Here is a 17,091-nt window from a genome sequence, read left to right as displayed (position 1 = left end):
CTGGAATGGATTTGGTCTTAGAAGTGCATGTCTCCTGAGAGCTGGGCTGGTCTGAACTTCCTAAAACTTAGGAGAAAACTTGAAACTGGTTTTGGATCAAATGGAGCTGTATGGACTGAGCATACTGTTTCTGCCTGCATGGTGGTACTGCCTTCTGAAGTTGCTGTTGAGGACAACACAGCATTGCAAGCTGGTGTTACTAAGTGAAAACCTCCCTAGAATATTAAATAGTGATGACAATCTACAGTTGCGTTCCAGGTGTTTGGGTGGGCTGTGCTGCAGCACAGTTATGAACACCCTAATGACTACAGGGGCTCGTATACAACTGTTAGAAGAGTCTGGGACTGTTAGCATCCCTAACACAGGAATTCCTAGCTACTGTTTTGGAAACATGCTTCATCACCTCTGTCATGGCGGGGACTTCACACAAGTCTGACGTGTGACTTTCACGTTAGCTTTGAACTGCAAAGCCCCTGTAGAGAGATACAGTTGGATTCTAGGCTGTATAGAATGTCTTTTATAGCCCGTGTGACACACAGAGCCTGTCCTTGACTAAGACTTGTACCACAGAACTGGAGACAGATGTTCTGGCACTATGAAGAAGCGGAAGGCGGTGTGCATCTAATTCTTGTGTTACCCTCTTTCACTGAAATTGAAGGTTCGCGGAGTATTTGTTGCTAATGATATGTATATAGGTCTTTTGTGCTCAAAAGAAAGTGGTGACAAGAGGAACATGCAACTAATGATGTACGCACTTTTCCTGTTATCTCAAACTGTAATGTCCAAAAAAATTTGTCTTAAATGGATGGAATGTTGTGTTTTGGAAAAAATCAGGTAGCATATACCCAGTCACAGCAGTATAGAACAGCTTTCCTGGAACAGAGGAGCTGGAACTGCATCAAAGAGTAGATGAGACTCCTGTGCTCTAAGGCTTTGTTGAGAGGGGCAATTATTTTGAAAACACAAAAAGCAATTAGAGCTTCATCGGCCAACAGTAACTTTTCAAAGAAACAAACAGCTGCTATTCCTGTTTTACAAATTAGAAAATACTTATTTTCCAGAGTGCTTTGAGATTTTGTTGATGGAAAGAACAAAATCTAAATATTGCTCTCTTTGGGAGTCCTTTATGACTATGTCTGTAAAATGAGTAATTTTCTCTCTTCACTAGGCAAAGTACTAGAGGGGTGACTGACTTGTGTCACTACAAGATTGCTCTTTCCACTGCTTGTAGGTCTCTTGTCTGAGACATGTGTTTATACTTTTTTGTTGTAGGACTACTTAGTTTTGGAATCCTGCTGGTTTGCTCCTACTCAACACCAAAGACCTCACAAAGATTTTAGAAGAAAACAGGGAGTACTTTATCAGGATAATCCGTTTTGAAGGGCTGTATCCCCAGCAAAGTGCTTATGGTGATGCTTCATGCTGAATGCTCAGCTCTTCAGCGCTGGGTGCGGAAATTCTGTTATCTGTGTTTGGCAGTCATAAGAGCAATTCAAAATCTTCAGCACGATGGGTTTGCTTCTAGAAGATTTTTTTATTTTATTTTATCATATCACAAGCTGTCCTGCATGAAAAAAGTTTGTCTAGCTATTGGATCTACATGAGAGGTTGTACTTACATGACCTCCATGCAAGACAGCATGTGTTGTATACAGGCTTGTCTTTAAATTCTCAGATGTCTCTTGTCCATAGTGATTCTGCCAGTACTTCAGGAAGTTCTGGACTCTGCAGATACCTGGTGTGAGATAATGCATGTGGTAATATATACTTTGGCCTTCTAACTTCAGAAACAGCAGATGCCTATCGCTTTGAATTGAGGAAGCTCATTAAAGGCCCAGCACTGCGAACTTGCTTGATTGCACAGTTCTCAAGTTTTCCTCCAGCTCCATATCAGTGTGAGCTCAGAGAAATCTCTCCTACACCGACTTCACCACAGTCAGGGAGTGACGGATGCTTTCTCTTCTGCTTCTCAGCAAGCAAGGAGGGGTATCAGTCCCAGTCAAGCTGAAAAACCTGTGGATTTGGTGCACTGAGGTCAGATTCACATAGTCCCTCTGGAACTCTCACTCCAGTCACCACTGCCCTGGCATTTGACTCGTTGCTCATGCGAACAAAAAGTGTCTTTAACAGTGATCAGCCTTGGATGCTAACAAGTACCACTTCTGTGGTTCCAGAGACTTCTCTGGGAACCATTTCTGTTTTCTAGGTTTATAATACTGAGACATACTTTTATTTCTCTTTTGCCCAAACCTAGTGTAAGGAAAGGGGAAGCAAAAAGGTTTGATTTTTATGTAGTTTTCTTTCATGGCTCCCATGTGACCAAAGAAACATCAGTTCCAGGGCCTGTTGTGTAGTTACCTGTAGCTGCACAATTCTGTTTTTCCTCCCAGAGTTCTCAACTGATTGGAGGCTTGGATGCCAAAGCACTCCCAGTTTGCAACTTGGGTATCTCTTGTGTCTAAAACAGTACTGTTCAGCCTCAGTGAGGGATGTTGTTCTTGACCAGGGGAATCTGAAAAGAACCTGGAACTTCCCTGGTGGTATAAACCACATTTTACGCTTGCTCTGCAGCAAGGCAAACTTCTGGTTTTTATGGCTAGTTAATCTCAAATCCCAGTTAAGTTTGACTCGAGATACTTTTGTAAGATCAGACTTCTGGGAGTCGGGACTTTGTGGGATCAGAGTGTACACATTTACATCCCTGATGATCAGGGTGTTTCTGAACCTGTAGCAGTGTGCTTGTTCTCCAGCTCTTTGGGGAATTCTCTGTAGAAGCTGTTCTTTGGGTAGGGGTTACAGCCTCTGAGGATTAGAGCTGCTGTTCCCTTCCCCTGGCAGTGTTCTTCCTAAGCAGCTGCTGTTGCTGAAGGTTGATTTTTTTCAGCTGAATGAATTCACCTTTCCCTCCCTGTCTTTATAAAGTGTGTGCATCCTTGAATGAGTTATGCTGTCTTCTCATATGGTATGACTAAATTCATAGGACCAGCAGCTCCCCATCTCCCCCACAAATGGCCAAAGGTTTGGTGGTCTTCTCCTAGCTGTGTTGAGACCTGTTGTGGTGTCTCTTGCGTTGCGGTGACGGAACCATTCGTAGAGAATGGTTCAGCTCCTGAGACTGGCCTTAGTTACGTGTTCCCAGCGTAACGTAATGCTACTGCTGAAATATCTGGGTGCTGTACTTGGAAAAAGCTGCCCTTCAGTCCTTGGCTTGAGTGTGGACTTCTGGAGACTTTTCTACACAACTGGGTCCTAAGGGTAGTTTTGCTTGGAGTCTCTCACTGTAAGGGTGGACGTAAGCTGATCACTCGGGTAACCGACCAGCCAGCCTCTCTTTGAAACTTCCCTTCGCATCACATCTGTTTAACATGCAGTCTCCTGAGTCCAGAATTCCAGAAGAGGTAATTAGGGAGATCATGTGGTTGAGAGAAGGTGAGGGAGAGGTGTGTTTTTTGTGCTTGAGGTTTTAGGGTGCTTGGTGAGTGCTATTAAAGCAAAATCTTTTCTCTGTTTTACATGAATGCAAAAAGTGGTCAAAAAAATCTTCGACAATTATGGGCTGATTTGCACATTTGATGGCACTGTACTTTGTATATCCAAACCTTACTAGTTTTGAATTTTCAAAATTGGAGGAAATTGAATAGGACAGTGACTGCAAACCCACAGAAACTGGAAGGAGGACTGAAAGCAACTTGAGGGGGGGCTTTGTGGATTACTTTTGACTTCTGGCACTCATAATGACACTATAAACTTCAGACAAAAGACTACTGTGTAAGACACGCAGAAGTTTTTCCTCCTCCCTGTTTTCTTATGCTAGCATTTGGTTTTCCACACCATTTTCTTTCTGCTTCAGCCCACCAAAGAATCTTCCACTGCTGAAGGTCAGCAATAAGGCAGAGCCTTGGTGGTCCAGGTGGGAGGCAGGCAGGAACAAAGCTGACCTTGCTTCAGAATGGGCAGCTGCTCTTATTTTGTTCCAAATTAAAAGCTGGCCTTGGAAAGCTGGATTGTGAAACTTCTAATAGCTCATAAAGTGTTCTTCCTAACTCATCCCTCCCCCTCAAAGCTTTTTCAAATCTTACTGTTTGGTGTTTTGTCACAAAAATTTACTCTATTCTGCTTGAGTGTAATAAATAAACTGTAAGTCAAACCAAAATATTTGCAGTTTTGTGCAAGAGACAGCCCATGTTAAAATATCTTAAAATACCACTCTATCTTGACTGTTACTGGGAAGGTCTAACTCTAGTTTCCTTGGTTAAAAAAAAAAAATCTTTGTTATTTAATGTTGTATCTTAATATCTTTGTACTATAGTAGCAGATACTGCTGGAGTGTGGAGTATTCTTATGTCGTTATGTGATGCATATAAAAAACCAGGACTCTTCCTGAGGAACTTCTTTGGTTTTGGGTTGTTTTTTTGTGGGGTTTTCTTTTTTTGTTGTTGTTGTTTTAAAATAAAAAGGGATTTCATAAAGGAAAGAAGTTGCATATCTGTAAGTTCCTTTGGATGTGTGAATTTCCCCAAGGTCTCAAGTAGACTGTGAAAAGATCAGGCTATCGAGTTAAGGTGGCCCCATTCATTACTCTAATTCAAAACTTTGCCAGAGTGTTTTTGACAAATATCTATGTAATGTCCATATTTAGGTGATGCAATGTATGTTTTACAGATGTTTTTCTGAACTGGTTTTATGGCTTTTGTCATGGAAATATTTTAGGGATTTGGCAAAAAGAAAGCATTCCAGTTGTTATTTAAGGAATGCTGGATGTTTTTGAGAGAAAGAATCTGTAGCTTTATACCAGTGGATGTAAAACTTGTTACAGTAAAACTTGGGTACAGAGTTCATTCAATAAGTCTAAACAGGATTATATGTTCTACACCTTGTACTTTGTTACAATATTGGATGTTCGACAACAGCTGCTTATTTACAATCTGTCATTAAAACCCTTTGGCAGAATGCTTTTCTTCCTGTTTGCTGTGGGGTTTAATTGTCCAGACCTTCCAAGTTCAGAAGACTTTTTCCTGGGGAGTGGGTGTGAGGAACATCCCCAAACCCTGACAGATCACACTGTACCTCCCCTACAAACCTCTGTAACATCCCAGATTATTTCTAATCCTTAGTGCCCTGGTATTAATCTCCCTGTATACCAGTATCTGCATAGTTCCTGCTGTCCTGTCTGCTATTGCTTTAGTTCCAGTTTTCCTTGTCTTGTAGACTCTTGATGTAGAACACTGTCTAATGCTTTGGAAAGTCGACATTTGTGTGGTGGTGGTGAAGCAGTGGCATTGCATCACTTGATTCCATCACCTTAAGGAGGGATTTCCCTTTCTGCAATGTCGTTCTCTCTACAGATGAAGATGTACTTGCTAAGATGAAAAAGTAGGGCTCTGATTCTCCTCTGAATACGTGAGTAAAGGCTCAGGAATTCTACATAGAAAATACTCTGACTAAACCTTAGCCATAATGATAAATAAAAATGACACAGATGCGTATCAAATACAGCTGATGAGGGAACACCATCATATAGTGTGCCAGTACGAATGTACTGAGGTTTTTTTCAGACTGAAGTAGGAATTTGTTTTACCTGGTGGTAGTGAAGGTAACCACATTTAGCCTTTAAAGCACTAAACCACTTAGAGGTGTGCAGAGGGACCCTCCTAGGTCAGAGGATTGGATGGCTTCAGACAAATCTATTAAAAAGGGGTGATTTTGCACTGTAACAAACAGTACCTCCACCTCAGGTAGGATGGGGGCCATGCAAATGCCTCAGGAAGCAAATGTTACAGCTTTCACAATGCGGTATCCTTTCTGTTCTAGTGTCCGCCAGGTAATGCAACACTGCTTAGCTGCAGTGTTGATTATGTGAATTAGATGATCTCTGATACCCAAATACTCTTGCTCCTAGCTGTAAGTGTAACAGTCCTGCCTAGAATTGCTCTGAATAAGCTACTTTGCCCTAGGTTAAAAACAAAACACCACAACAGTGCTCAAAGGAAGGTACGGTGGAGACAGTCCATCCCTCTGGCAGCTGAGCTGTTTCAGCAGGTCTTACTCATGGAGATCAGTGAAAGGAGTGTCAGGGCCATTAAGGCTGGGCTTGAGTCTGAGACTGATACCTCTGCCTTGTCTGTGCAGGTTTAGCCTATGTATCAGTGGAGTCTTGAAGGTGGCTCAGCTGAGCAGCACGTGCATGTTCTAGAGCAAATTGATCTGGTTAAGGCTCCATTGACCCAGTAGCAGCTAAGACATCTGATGTGTACGGTAGCTCATACCACTTCAGGTATCTTAATAGCTGATTTAACCCCAGCTGAAGATTACTCTAGAAGGAACTCTAGCAAGTTTGTGTTCAGTGGATATTTGACTTTTTGGGAGCCTCATGTCATCTGTTGTCCTTGAGTAATTTTTCTGGCAAACACTCAATGAGTGTCTGCAAAGTAAATTTTTTTTTTTTTCTGTACTGCCAAGGTTCAGGTACTCCTTGTTTTAAAGTCAAGGAAGACTTTTTAAAGGAAATGTCATACCTGGAATCCTTTGTTAATTGTGCATAGCTCTGCTCATATTTAGGGCTGGCTTTATTAGCCCTGAATGCTCTGTCTTAAAGGTAGTACTTTCTTGGCTTTCGCTTGCCAGCTTGTGAATTGAGTTGTTAGTACTAGGAAAAGTTTATAAATCACAGATACCTTGATGCTGTCTCATCAGCCTGTTTAGTGTTCCAGGATTGTCTGTCTTGTGTTTCTTAGGCTTGATTAACAGGAAGGAGAGAGCACTTAGAATGCTCGTTACAGGGACATAATGTCTCTTCTGTATCATTTGTATAACTTCCTGTGGTGTACTAGTATGTATTTGAAGGACAACGAGGATAAAAAGTAGGTTTCCTCTACAATGGAAAACCTCATTCGAATATTAAGCATTCAGTCTCATTTCAGTGACTGGCCAAAGTCTTCATGTTCATTTGACATGATGGTTTGCTGCTTATGCGCTTTATTTTGGGGTTTGGTTTTTTGTTTACGCATTGGCCTAGATACCACACTCCTCTTGCAACTAAGTGTTAAACTTACAACCTATTGGGGAGGCCGTGCAGTTCACAGGTGTAACCCTTTTTCATGAAGCATCTCAGATACATTGAAATCTGTTCAGTGCCTGCTAACTGTAGCCAGTATGGTGTTTGAATGCTCTTTCATGCAGGCTAGTGGAAGACTTGGAGCGGAATAAGATTCACATGTGATGGAATTGGCTAACATAACTTTTTCAACAGCAAACAATTGCATGTGAAGTGGAAAAGCCAAAAATGTACTAAATGTCTTGGCATTGTCAGTGCCATATTAGTCTATTTCATGATTGTCCCTTGCTGTAGTAGTTCTGTATTAATAGATTGTTACACTAAGTGTATGTTTTGCTTCATGCTGGGTGGGGGCAGGGAAACACCTTCCCTTTAAAATAGGGACTGTGGTTATATTAAAGTGTTTTTGGCAGAAACTAAGATTGATACTTTTCTGGGGCAGGTTGTTGTTTTGTCAGGTATGCAGGTTGGTTGGTTGTATGTGTAAACAGAGTGAAGACCTGCTCTCTGATGTGGCGTTTCGGGGGAATTGCTGTAAAGTTGTTAGGTTGGGAGTTAGTTTCTAACTTTGCCAAGATTTTAAAGCATTAAAAATTGTGGCTGAGTGGGTTGCATTAAACTATTAAATAATTGACATACAGGATCGGGCTGTGACACAGTTTTGGAAGAATGTATTCTAATAACTTTTTATGAGAAGATGACATATAATGTGGAAATGAGCTGATAAAGAAACGTGCGGTTTGTCTTTTTTCCCTTATGCATAATCTCCTGTGCATCTTATGAAAATAGATATAATACATAGCTTAAAGAAGTGGGCCTTTGATTTAATGAATTGGTTTGAAAGGACGGCTTAAAGTCCTCCTGCAGTTACTCTCCTTCCCGACACACCTCTGCTCTCCCATCCCCTGCCAATCACCCATCTTGTGTGGCTCCTCTACTCCGTGCTCTTTTGCCCGTGGGTAGTGAGGGGCACCATGAGTCTTGAGGTTGCTTGGGGCTTTTTTTCTAGTTGGCCTATGATAGGCACCGGTGAGTTGCCTTTGAGCTTTTTATAAAAACATTGCTAAACACTTTCTTTTTAGAAAGAAAAATGTTAAAACTGTACCCATGGGTTTTTTAATAGAGAATTTTCCTTCTCATTTTGCATTTAATATATAAAACATATATGCACTCTGCTTAGCACTCACTGCTATTGTAGAGCCTTGTTCCTACTGGAATACATAAAGTAAAAATAGTCCAGTATGCTCTGGAATTGAGACTCGATGTGTCCCAGTTTTCATTCGTACCACTAACACTTGCACCGTATCAATCCATCGCTCCATGTTGGTAGCATTTAATTTTAATATTTTTTCCTCTCAAGCTGGCAAGATGAGAAACTTGTTTTTGCAGTAGCAAGTTTCTTTCCTTGTGTCTGAATGCAAATTGTAGCAGTGTAGCAACAGGAAGGGAGGGGATGTGTTGACAGAATATTCACATGTAACATTAGATCTGGAAAAGATATTTTAATAGTCTGAAATATAGAACTGCAAATTGTTCTCTTAATCATTTGTTTTCACTGCCTGTGTTCATGAAAGTAGTTCAGAACACTGTTGGTTCTGGCTTAAATCCTAAAATCTTCACTGAATCCTAGTTTTGAATCTTCCTGAATAAATAGGTCTTAACTTTGTAAAGCAGGAAATTGTAGGATTTTATTGCATTACTGTTTGTTCATGTTTCTGTGAGGGTTGAAGGGAAATCTTGGAGTAATAAACATGCTTCTATAATTAGGATATTAGTTACACTAGATTATCTCTTCGTTTTACTATTTCATCCTGAAAATCAGTACTTTATATGCTTTGCTAAGTGAGATGCACAGAGGCAAGCATTAAAAATTACATGTTACAGTTGACTTCAAACTGTTCTGCTCTTTTCATATTTTCCTTGGTATGGAGGCCTTTTGCTACTGAAGGGAAAAACGTAGGATACGCGTTGTTTTTTCATAGCTATCATTCCCTCAAAACTATTATTTTGCTTGGAAGGTAGTCTGAGCAGAAAGTGTCAGTCCTCTATCTGCCTGTCTAGCAGCCCAACACTGATCTGTGATCTCCTAGTGTCACAAACAAAATTAGTCTTTCCAGATCTAGACAGAATTTCAGCTAGTTTTTCCTGTAGCATTTGCACTGGAGTAGCTTTATAGTAACAACTCAGCTTTTTTTCCTCCAGGAGGAATGTCTGTCTGTCTTGTTCTTACACCTTAAGCACATTGTTCTTTTATGAATGCCTTTTCCGTAAGTGCTGTGTGGGGGTTTTGTTTGCTTTTAACTAAAAATAAAGTAAAATACAATTTTGCATTAATTTGTTGAAATTGCGTTTGAACTTGCTAACAGAAGTTAGTCAGGTTGATGTGCAGTGATACAAAGCTGCAATTATCTCTGTTTGTACTCCCGTGGGGCTTCATTAAAGTGACTCCTCTTTTGCTGCATCTGTTTCCCAGCAAAATGAGGTTCAGGATTCAGCAGACACAACAAATATTTTCTTGTGTGTAGTATTTCATACCTGCAGATGGAACACGTAACCACCCTTTTTTGCTGCTCTTGTAGCAACAGGAAAATCTGTGTGAGTTCTGACAGACCTTCTAGTACTTAAACCTACTTGTTTGATAGCAATGTAGCGAATATTGACTGCTTTGCTGCGTCAGCTCATTCACTGCTATCAGCTAATGGCAGGGACAATTGCATCTCTGAAATGGCTTTAAACTGCGGTATTTCTAATTGTTTAATACATTTTGACAGGCGCTTAATACTTTAACAGTTAAAATCATATGCTATAACAACAATTTCATGATGGGATAGTGTGTATTTAAGCAGAATTTCCTGAAGTTTTTGGTTTGCTCATCAACCCTGAGGACAAGTATTTAATACTTCAGACCTTCCAGGCTGTTAGTTATGCATTGTAGTACCATCGTCCTCTTCAGGTAGTGCTTTGTCTTTGCCTCAGTGCAGGACTGAAGTAAGGATGCACTAGGTTATGGACACAAAAACTGTCTGATGCTTACTTTCCCCTGTGTAAGACTATGTCAGTTGGGCACCTGATATTTCAAGATCCTTTAAATGATTAAGCTTTATATAGTTCATATTAGAATTTCTTTACTTGCAATTAAATGCTCTTTTTTTTGCTTATGTATCTTAATGGGACGTAATTCTTCTGTAGTGTATGTGGTGATATCTTTGCCAGCATTAAGTGTTGAGTGCAAGTCAGGGGAAACAAATTGTTTATACATGCATTTGTTGCCCCTTGTTAAGGGAATGTCTATAATCTTTTGAAAAGAATGTGCTTAAGTCGCTATCTGCAATTCACAGTACTCTACCTATGCCTGGAAAATGAATGTTAACTATTGTTCAATATTTATATTTAGAAATAGAGGTGGCAGGGGTGGTCTATCAAAAATATTTTTCTTCAAAGAGAGTATGTCAATACATAGGTTTGGCACCATGTAAATCCTGGCTTTCTCGGACTCTCTCATCAAGGAGGAGGGGGGAAAAATGTACCGCGACCAGTGAGTGTAAAATGTTCTAGTGTTTTGCATTACTTTGTTTCATTTCAATGGGAGATAGGACTATATGAAAGATCACACTAATTTTTTGCAAGTGGGATTGTCATCTGGGTTGAAGACAATTTAGAGTACCGAGGAGAGCTGTCTATGGTGTCTTAAGTAGCACATGTGAGAAACTCATTTGGTAGGTTCTAGTCCAAAGAAATTCCTTGCCTTCCTACATACAATGCAAGGGATCTCTGTAACTCATCACTTGAGAAGAAGCTCTCTTTGGCATTTCTGTAACTCGCTGATAATTTGTGTAAATGAAGTGCTGATGTAATAAAGGACACTTGCAGAAAGTGTACAGAGAAGTGGAAAGGGGGAATGTGGTATTCTCACCTACTTATCCTCCTGTTTGTTGAGGAAGAGGGCAGGAGCACAGCATAAATGCCATGATCTAGTTCCTCATCCATTTAAGTTAGATTGGGCCCCTTACAGCGTCTGCCCTACAGTGAAAGCCATGAGGCATTCTCTAAGTTTGGGAACACAAGAGCCTGGCTGCGTTTCCTTCCCAAAGGTAGGTGGGCATGATAAAGCTTGCACAACGCCTCTTCAGTGCCTTTTCATCCCTGTTCACACACATTTGTTGCCTGTATTTGGGGAGAAAAGCAGAACAGTGTGTGTCTATTTGCTGGAGGGTTATAAAGTGAGTCCTGGTCTATTGAGTAAGTACTAGGAAAAAACACTTTAAAATGGGTGTGTTTCCAAGAATCCTAAGTGGCCAGCGAGAGTGAGAGTGCATGCTGGCTTGGTAATTGCTGGTATTAGAGCAGTGGGGGAATTCCTGAAGAGTCTTAATGGTCCGCTAAGAGCGTGAAAAAGTAAACTGGATGATTAGGGACTAGAGTTGAATTCCTTGTAACTCTGTGTACAGGATGGGAATACAGGGCTAGCGAACATTGCTGTGTGCGTAACATGCTTTTGTCAATCCACTGGTTTATACAGGACCTTGGCAGGCAAGCTCATCTGATTAACAGTATCGATACCCCGTTGCATATAATGCTAACCACGTTATTGTGGTTCAGCTGCCTGGCGGTAACAGTCTCTGTGCTGTTACTATGGTGAATGTGAGGAAGCTTACTTGTTTTTAACTGAGAGGGCTAAAATTACTGCTAGTGCCCCAGGGTATTGTGTGATGCTGTGAGTTGAGAATTGTGCACGAGGATGGTACAACAGTTGATTGGTGATAAAGAATGAGGAAAATACACAAGTTAAGATATTTTTTTTAATTAAATAATATTCTGGTATGAAAAGTCAAGAAGAGAGAAGTGGGAAGGAGCAATATATGGTATTATCTTAACCATTATCAGCTGGCTATTAATTCATTTAAATCCCAAGAAAATATTTAGGAAATTTAAATTCCTGAGCTGATTACTACTGGGATGCCATAGAGGTAAGCAATTTGCTGCATTAAATGTGTCATATGAAAGAAAACTTTTAAAAAAGCAACAACACCCCCCACTTTCCATAAAACAAAACCCACAAACTTAATTTGCCAAAATGCGTAGCAGTTCAACTGTCAGAAGGATAAATAAAATAAAGGTGGCTGCATAGTGTTGGCTTGGTGATATAGGTTTTTATATTAAAAAAAGTGTTATTTGTAATCCAACTATATCCAAAATACTAACAAAGCTAAATATTTGGAGGGCTTCAGTAGGGTCTATAGCTATTGCAACAGGGAGTGTATCTTGGAAACCAGAGTTTTCTACAATCAGTAAAAAGGAGTAATAGAATTTTTGGCTTGGATGAAGAGGGAAGGAGTAGGAAAGGGAATGTGTAGTCTGTGTTGATGAGGCAGCTTAATGAAATATTGTGTGTGGTTCTGCTGTCAAGTTTTCAGAAGGATTTTGAAAAACTAAAGAGAATGCGAACAGGAGTTGCAAAACTGATTTGAAGGAGGGAATAGAGAGGCTCTGACTTGTATAGCATCAAATGAAAACTGTCAGCTTAAAGTAGCTGTTCTACAAGTTACTCACTACAGCTACTCCAGAAACTGCCATTTCCATGGCAGAAAGTGGCTCACAAATTTGCTTCTGAACTGCAGCAACTGCCTAGCAATTTTAACTTGCTGCTGCATGAAAGCTGAAGACCCTTGAAGAACAGTCTGCTTTGCTGCTCAGAGGCCATTGAGCTCTGTTAGTGTGCATCCTGCGGCCGTGAAAATACAGGGTACTAAAAGGGCATTCTGTTCTAGCAGGAGAATCAATAATGAGAGCTAGAAGCTGAAGCCAAACCAACTCAAATGGAAAGCTTTTTAGGTTAATAGTTAACTATTGGAGTAAGCTAGTAAGAAAGATGACTTTTAATATCTTGGTGAAATCAAATTAGCATAGAGCAGACTGAAAGATCTTAGCCAGACACGGTGTACTTAAAAACCAATATGGGGACAACTGAATGATACTGGAAGATATCTGTTATGGGGACAATTGGAGCTGATAAAATTATAATTAAGATTTTTAACTCTGAATTACTTCATATTAATTTCTCCGAAAGGGCACTTTAAGTACCCAAAGGTGTTTGGTTATTCTGAAGTAGGTGTTCACTGTTTTCTTTAAAGGGGGGGGGGGGGGGGGGGGGGGGGGATGGGGTGAGGTAGGTTGTGTCACAGGAAGCCATGGTGCTTGGAGGATGATGGAAAATGTTCTTGTATGTTATAGTAGCCACTGCTTGCAGTACAGGCAACTGGATGTGGAGGGTAATGGATGTTGTAGAAACAAAGCAGGGCTGTTTGTGAGTAAATGCAAAAATTGAGACTTTGTTTATTAGGTGTAGAAAATGACAGTGCCTAGAGAGAGAGTGTGGTATCTGTGTAAACAATGTGGCTAAGAAACCTGGGAAGTGTTAGTCTTGGGAGATTAAAGGAAGATGCCAGCTTTATTGCCCTTATGTGATTTGTAGCTTCAGCTCTGTCTGCAGAGGCATCATATTGCAGGGAAGGAGGTAAAAGCCCATGTCTTTGTGGATGTCAAGAAACTTCCTCAGCTGTCGGGGCTTTTTGATTCTGGTGCTTCATTAGACAAAGCAGATGCCGTCTGTCTTTAACAGAGTTGGGATTTAAGAGATTATTTGCTACTCTCATAGAAGCTCAATAGCAAAATCCGGTACCAAAAAATCCTCAGGCTGAAGTTCGTATTTAATCTGTGGGATTGTAAATTTGGAATGATACTGCTTGTGCTGTAAAGAAGTGGTTTATCAATGGTAAATTTTGGTTTATAGCTTTCACTATCATTTTAAATCCCTCTGTTATCCCTACTCACTGACTTAACAGTCAGAGGGCGAATCTCTTGAGTGAAAATAGTTTTAAATCAGTTGCCATGTAGAGAAACTAAAAGGCCAAAATTAAATATTTTAAAAGGTGTTCTAAATTACTGCTTGTATATAATAGCTATAATAATAAGAGGTTGATACAGCAGGATAGATTAATGTAGCTAAAAAAACTGTTTAGTTGTGAAATGTTTTGTACGTATTACCTCTCTTACTAGGCTTTCTGTTAATGAATGCCATTATCCCAGTGATTTAATAAAGCATGGGAGAGTCAGTGCAAAAATTAATGTTTTGATAGGACAAGACATGCTGAGACAGTAAGTTGTTCAAAGTTGTGCTGCAGGTGGGGAGTGCATTCAGTTACTGAGACAGACTCACACCCTTTCTGACATGTTTACAGAACCAAACAGGGGTTCCACTACAGCTTTCTGAAAGTAATTCTTGAAGTAAAGCTAACTATTTGTGTACAATTTGTACATAAAAAGAATTTTTGTGTTGGCATTGCGCTCTGTGTGGTCTGCATTTCTCCAGCAACACTGTTATTTAGTTCTTGTTTTTTAAGGATCATTGAATCTGTACTAGCTTGTTGGGTGGTTGTTAAAAAAACTGATAAGCTTTTTCAGTTATAATTATATTAAATGTGAATTTGAATACATTCTTTAGCTATATTGACTTTGAAAAGATGATATTTTCCTTTGGATTTCCATTTATTTTATTGGCTCTGAAAATATGTAAGTTCTTATTTTTTTTTATCTGGCATGTGATCTGGATTGCCATTTTCATCTGTTGTCATTAATTAGGCTTCCTGCTGGTTTTTTTAGCTTTAAGTTCATACCTTGTGAAAGAATCAATTTGTTTCAGTGCAGATTCCCACATTAACTCTTCTTAAATTACTTTTTTTGCTCAGCAGAGAGGTGGCTGATCAGTTTTTGCAATTTAATCTTCACGGTCATTGCCTATTCATGATTTTTCTACTGCTGCATTAGATAATCTGATCATTTGTAGATAGCGGCTTCCTAATTCACTCATATGCAGTTGACTTCACTTGCCATTTGTACATCCAGTGTACTGGAATTTGACTAAAATTTGACCCAAAGCCATGTGATTTCAATGTTGTAAATATATACTCTCTCTATGTGTGTGTGTGTGTATATATATCTATCATGTGATATATATATTTTCCAAATCATGCAACAACCATCATTATATATTTGGTCAAGAGAACATAAAGGGCAGGTAAGTCTGGGGGTGAAGGTGGGTGCAGAAGAAAGGGACAGTGCAAATTGTTTAGATGATTCTGGGAATGCTTTTACGCAGCAGCTCTCTGGAAAGTGGGAATGGGGCTTCTTGGCAGAGGGCTTGCAGAAGGGAGGCTTTTGTTTTTATCTGCAGCCTCATTTTTATGCTGGGTTCATCAAAGCTCAGAACCTTCTATGAATGTTGGTTTGTAATACACAGCAGTTAGTGTATGTTCATTTCATGTGCCAAATGAGCTTGAAAATGGGTAATGGGTAATGTGAGTAGTCAACAGACTAAGCTTCAGACCCAGTTGTGTGGATGAAAGAAGTTGTACTTAAAACTGCTTAGTTTGTCAAAAATACATTAAATGGTGGGTATCAGCTAGCTCAGCTCACAGATCGAAACAGGCTTGGGAAGTTATACCCAAGCTGTTATGTTGGCAACAGTTGTGGTCATGGGTTGCAAAGAGTGAGTAAGCAATCTCTTCAGCTGGATGCAAAATGTGTAGGTGTCTGTACCAATGCTTTAACTGGCAATCTCCAGCTCATGTGCTGCCTGCAAGGGAGAACATGGAATGTCTCACCAGCAGTCAAAAACGTTAAACTTGGGGCAAAATCTTTTGGAAGTTCAGAGCTGTAACTTGAATGCTGTGTGGTGTGGTACAGGGGAGTCTTGCAGGCTCCTCGTGTTGCATGTGTGTTGTGCTGCAGTGCAAGAGAGGTTAAGAAACGAAATATTGGTGGGGTGTAAAACTGTGGCTGGTGAAGTGGTTAGACTCTGAAACATGTCAAATATTGCTATTATAACTCTCAAACATGTATGTAAATTTATGGATTCTTAAATGTAAGCAATAATCTTGAACTCATTAATCATCTTTATTGTGGGCAGCCTAATAGTACTGAGTGCTAGATACTCTTAACTGTCTCAAGGCTGAGATTTGAAGCTCTACCAGGAGAAGAGTTCAACGCAGCGAAGATTTTCCAACTTGTTAAATCCTGGTTTCATCAACTGATTTAAGAAATCAAATAGTTTTAAGATACCAAATTAAAAACATTATTTAAATCAGTTAATACTGAGAAGCATGATGAATTTTTACGTAAAGAACTTGTACCCAGGCATGCTGGGGTGAAGAGAAAGGTACTTGAAGTGCTTTTTGCTGTATGTAATTTCATAAGCCGTCTATATTCTTTGCATAAATGTAGGCTGCTTTACCCTCACATGCACTTGGTATTCTGTAGCCCTAGTTAAAACCGTGCCTTGTTTCTGCGGTGGGTCTGCTAAGTAATTTGTGTCATTATTTAATATGGCTTCTCAGAGTTTGCTTCATTCAATATAAAACCCCAAATCCCGTAATGACGGGATACTAGTCTGTATTTTTAATAGAAATAATAACGAATCCCGTAATTTTGCTACTGCAACTCTAGTCTTGTGCTGTACCTTGTAAAAAAAAGTCTTTTTGACCATATGTTCAGATAAATCGGGCCTCATTACTGAAGGTACATATTGGGGGAAAAAATGGTTGTTAATGCAGGATGGAGTTCTGCATTGCTTATTTCTGGGAGAGCCTGTACATGTGTTTGGGGGAGGGATGCAAACAGGTCATATCAGTGGTGAAATCATGTTGCATGAATTGCATAGCTTTTGATGAGCCATTCTCTTATCTAATGTTGTATACAAATATAAAGCAAGCTGGCTGTAAAACTTGCTTTAAATTTAAATTAATTGTCAAAGAGATAAGTGGTAACTTCTGGATACGAGCGCATCTAGCACAGCCTACTAAAACCAAATTCCAGTATTATAAATTTCAGAACAAATCTTTGTGGCTTGGATTTTTAAGCTGGCACGACAGACTTGAATTTTGGGGACATAAATTTTCCTTCCTCTCATTTGTCTGCATCAATCTCACTGAAAAAAGACAGAAGATTTGAATTTGAGAACACAATGACAATAACAGGAACTGA

General features: G+C 39.8%; 1 protein-coding gene across 2 annotated transcripts in view; it reads left to right on the top strand.

The window, feature by feature from the left end:
- PELI2 (pellino E3 ubiquitin protein ligase family member 2) overlaps positions 1 to 17,091 on the top strand; it is an 80,852-nt gene that overhangs the window by 32,862 nt on the left and 30,899 nt on the right. The window contains exon 2 of one of the 2 annotated variants that reach the window (XM_075104250.1): positions 10,647 to 10,735. The exons of the other annotated variant lie outside the window; for it this stretch is intronic. Coding sequence (XP_074960351.1) covers positions 10,733 to 10,735 — 3 coding nt within the window. The 5' untranslated portion in view covers positions 10,647 to 10,732. The remainder of the gene's footprint in view (positions 1 to 10,646; positions 10,736 to 17,091) is intronic. 2 annotated transcript variants of the gene reach the window in all.

The sequence above is a fragment of the Phalacrocorax aristotelis genome, chromosome 9 (genome assembly GCF_949628215.1).
Source record: "Phalacrocorax aristotelis chromosome 9, bGulAri2.1, whole genome shotgun sequence".
Lineage (NCBI taxonomy): Eukaryota > Metazoa > Chordata > Aves > Suliformes > Phalacrocoracidae > Phalacrocorax > Phalacrocorax aristotelis.
The sequence above is the reverse complement of the archived record's forward strand: the minus strand, read 5'-3'. Positions and strand labels throughout refer to the sequence as shown.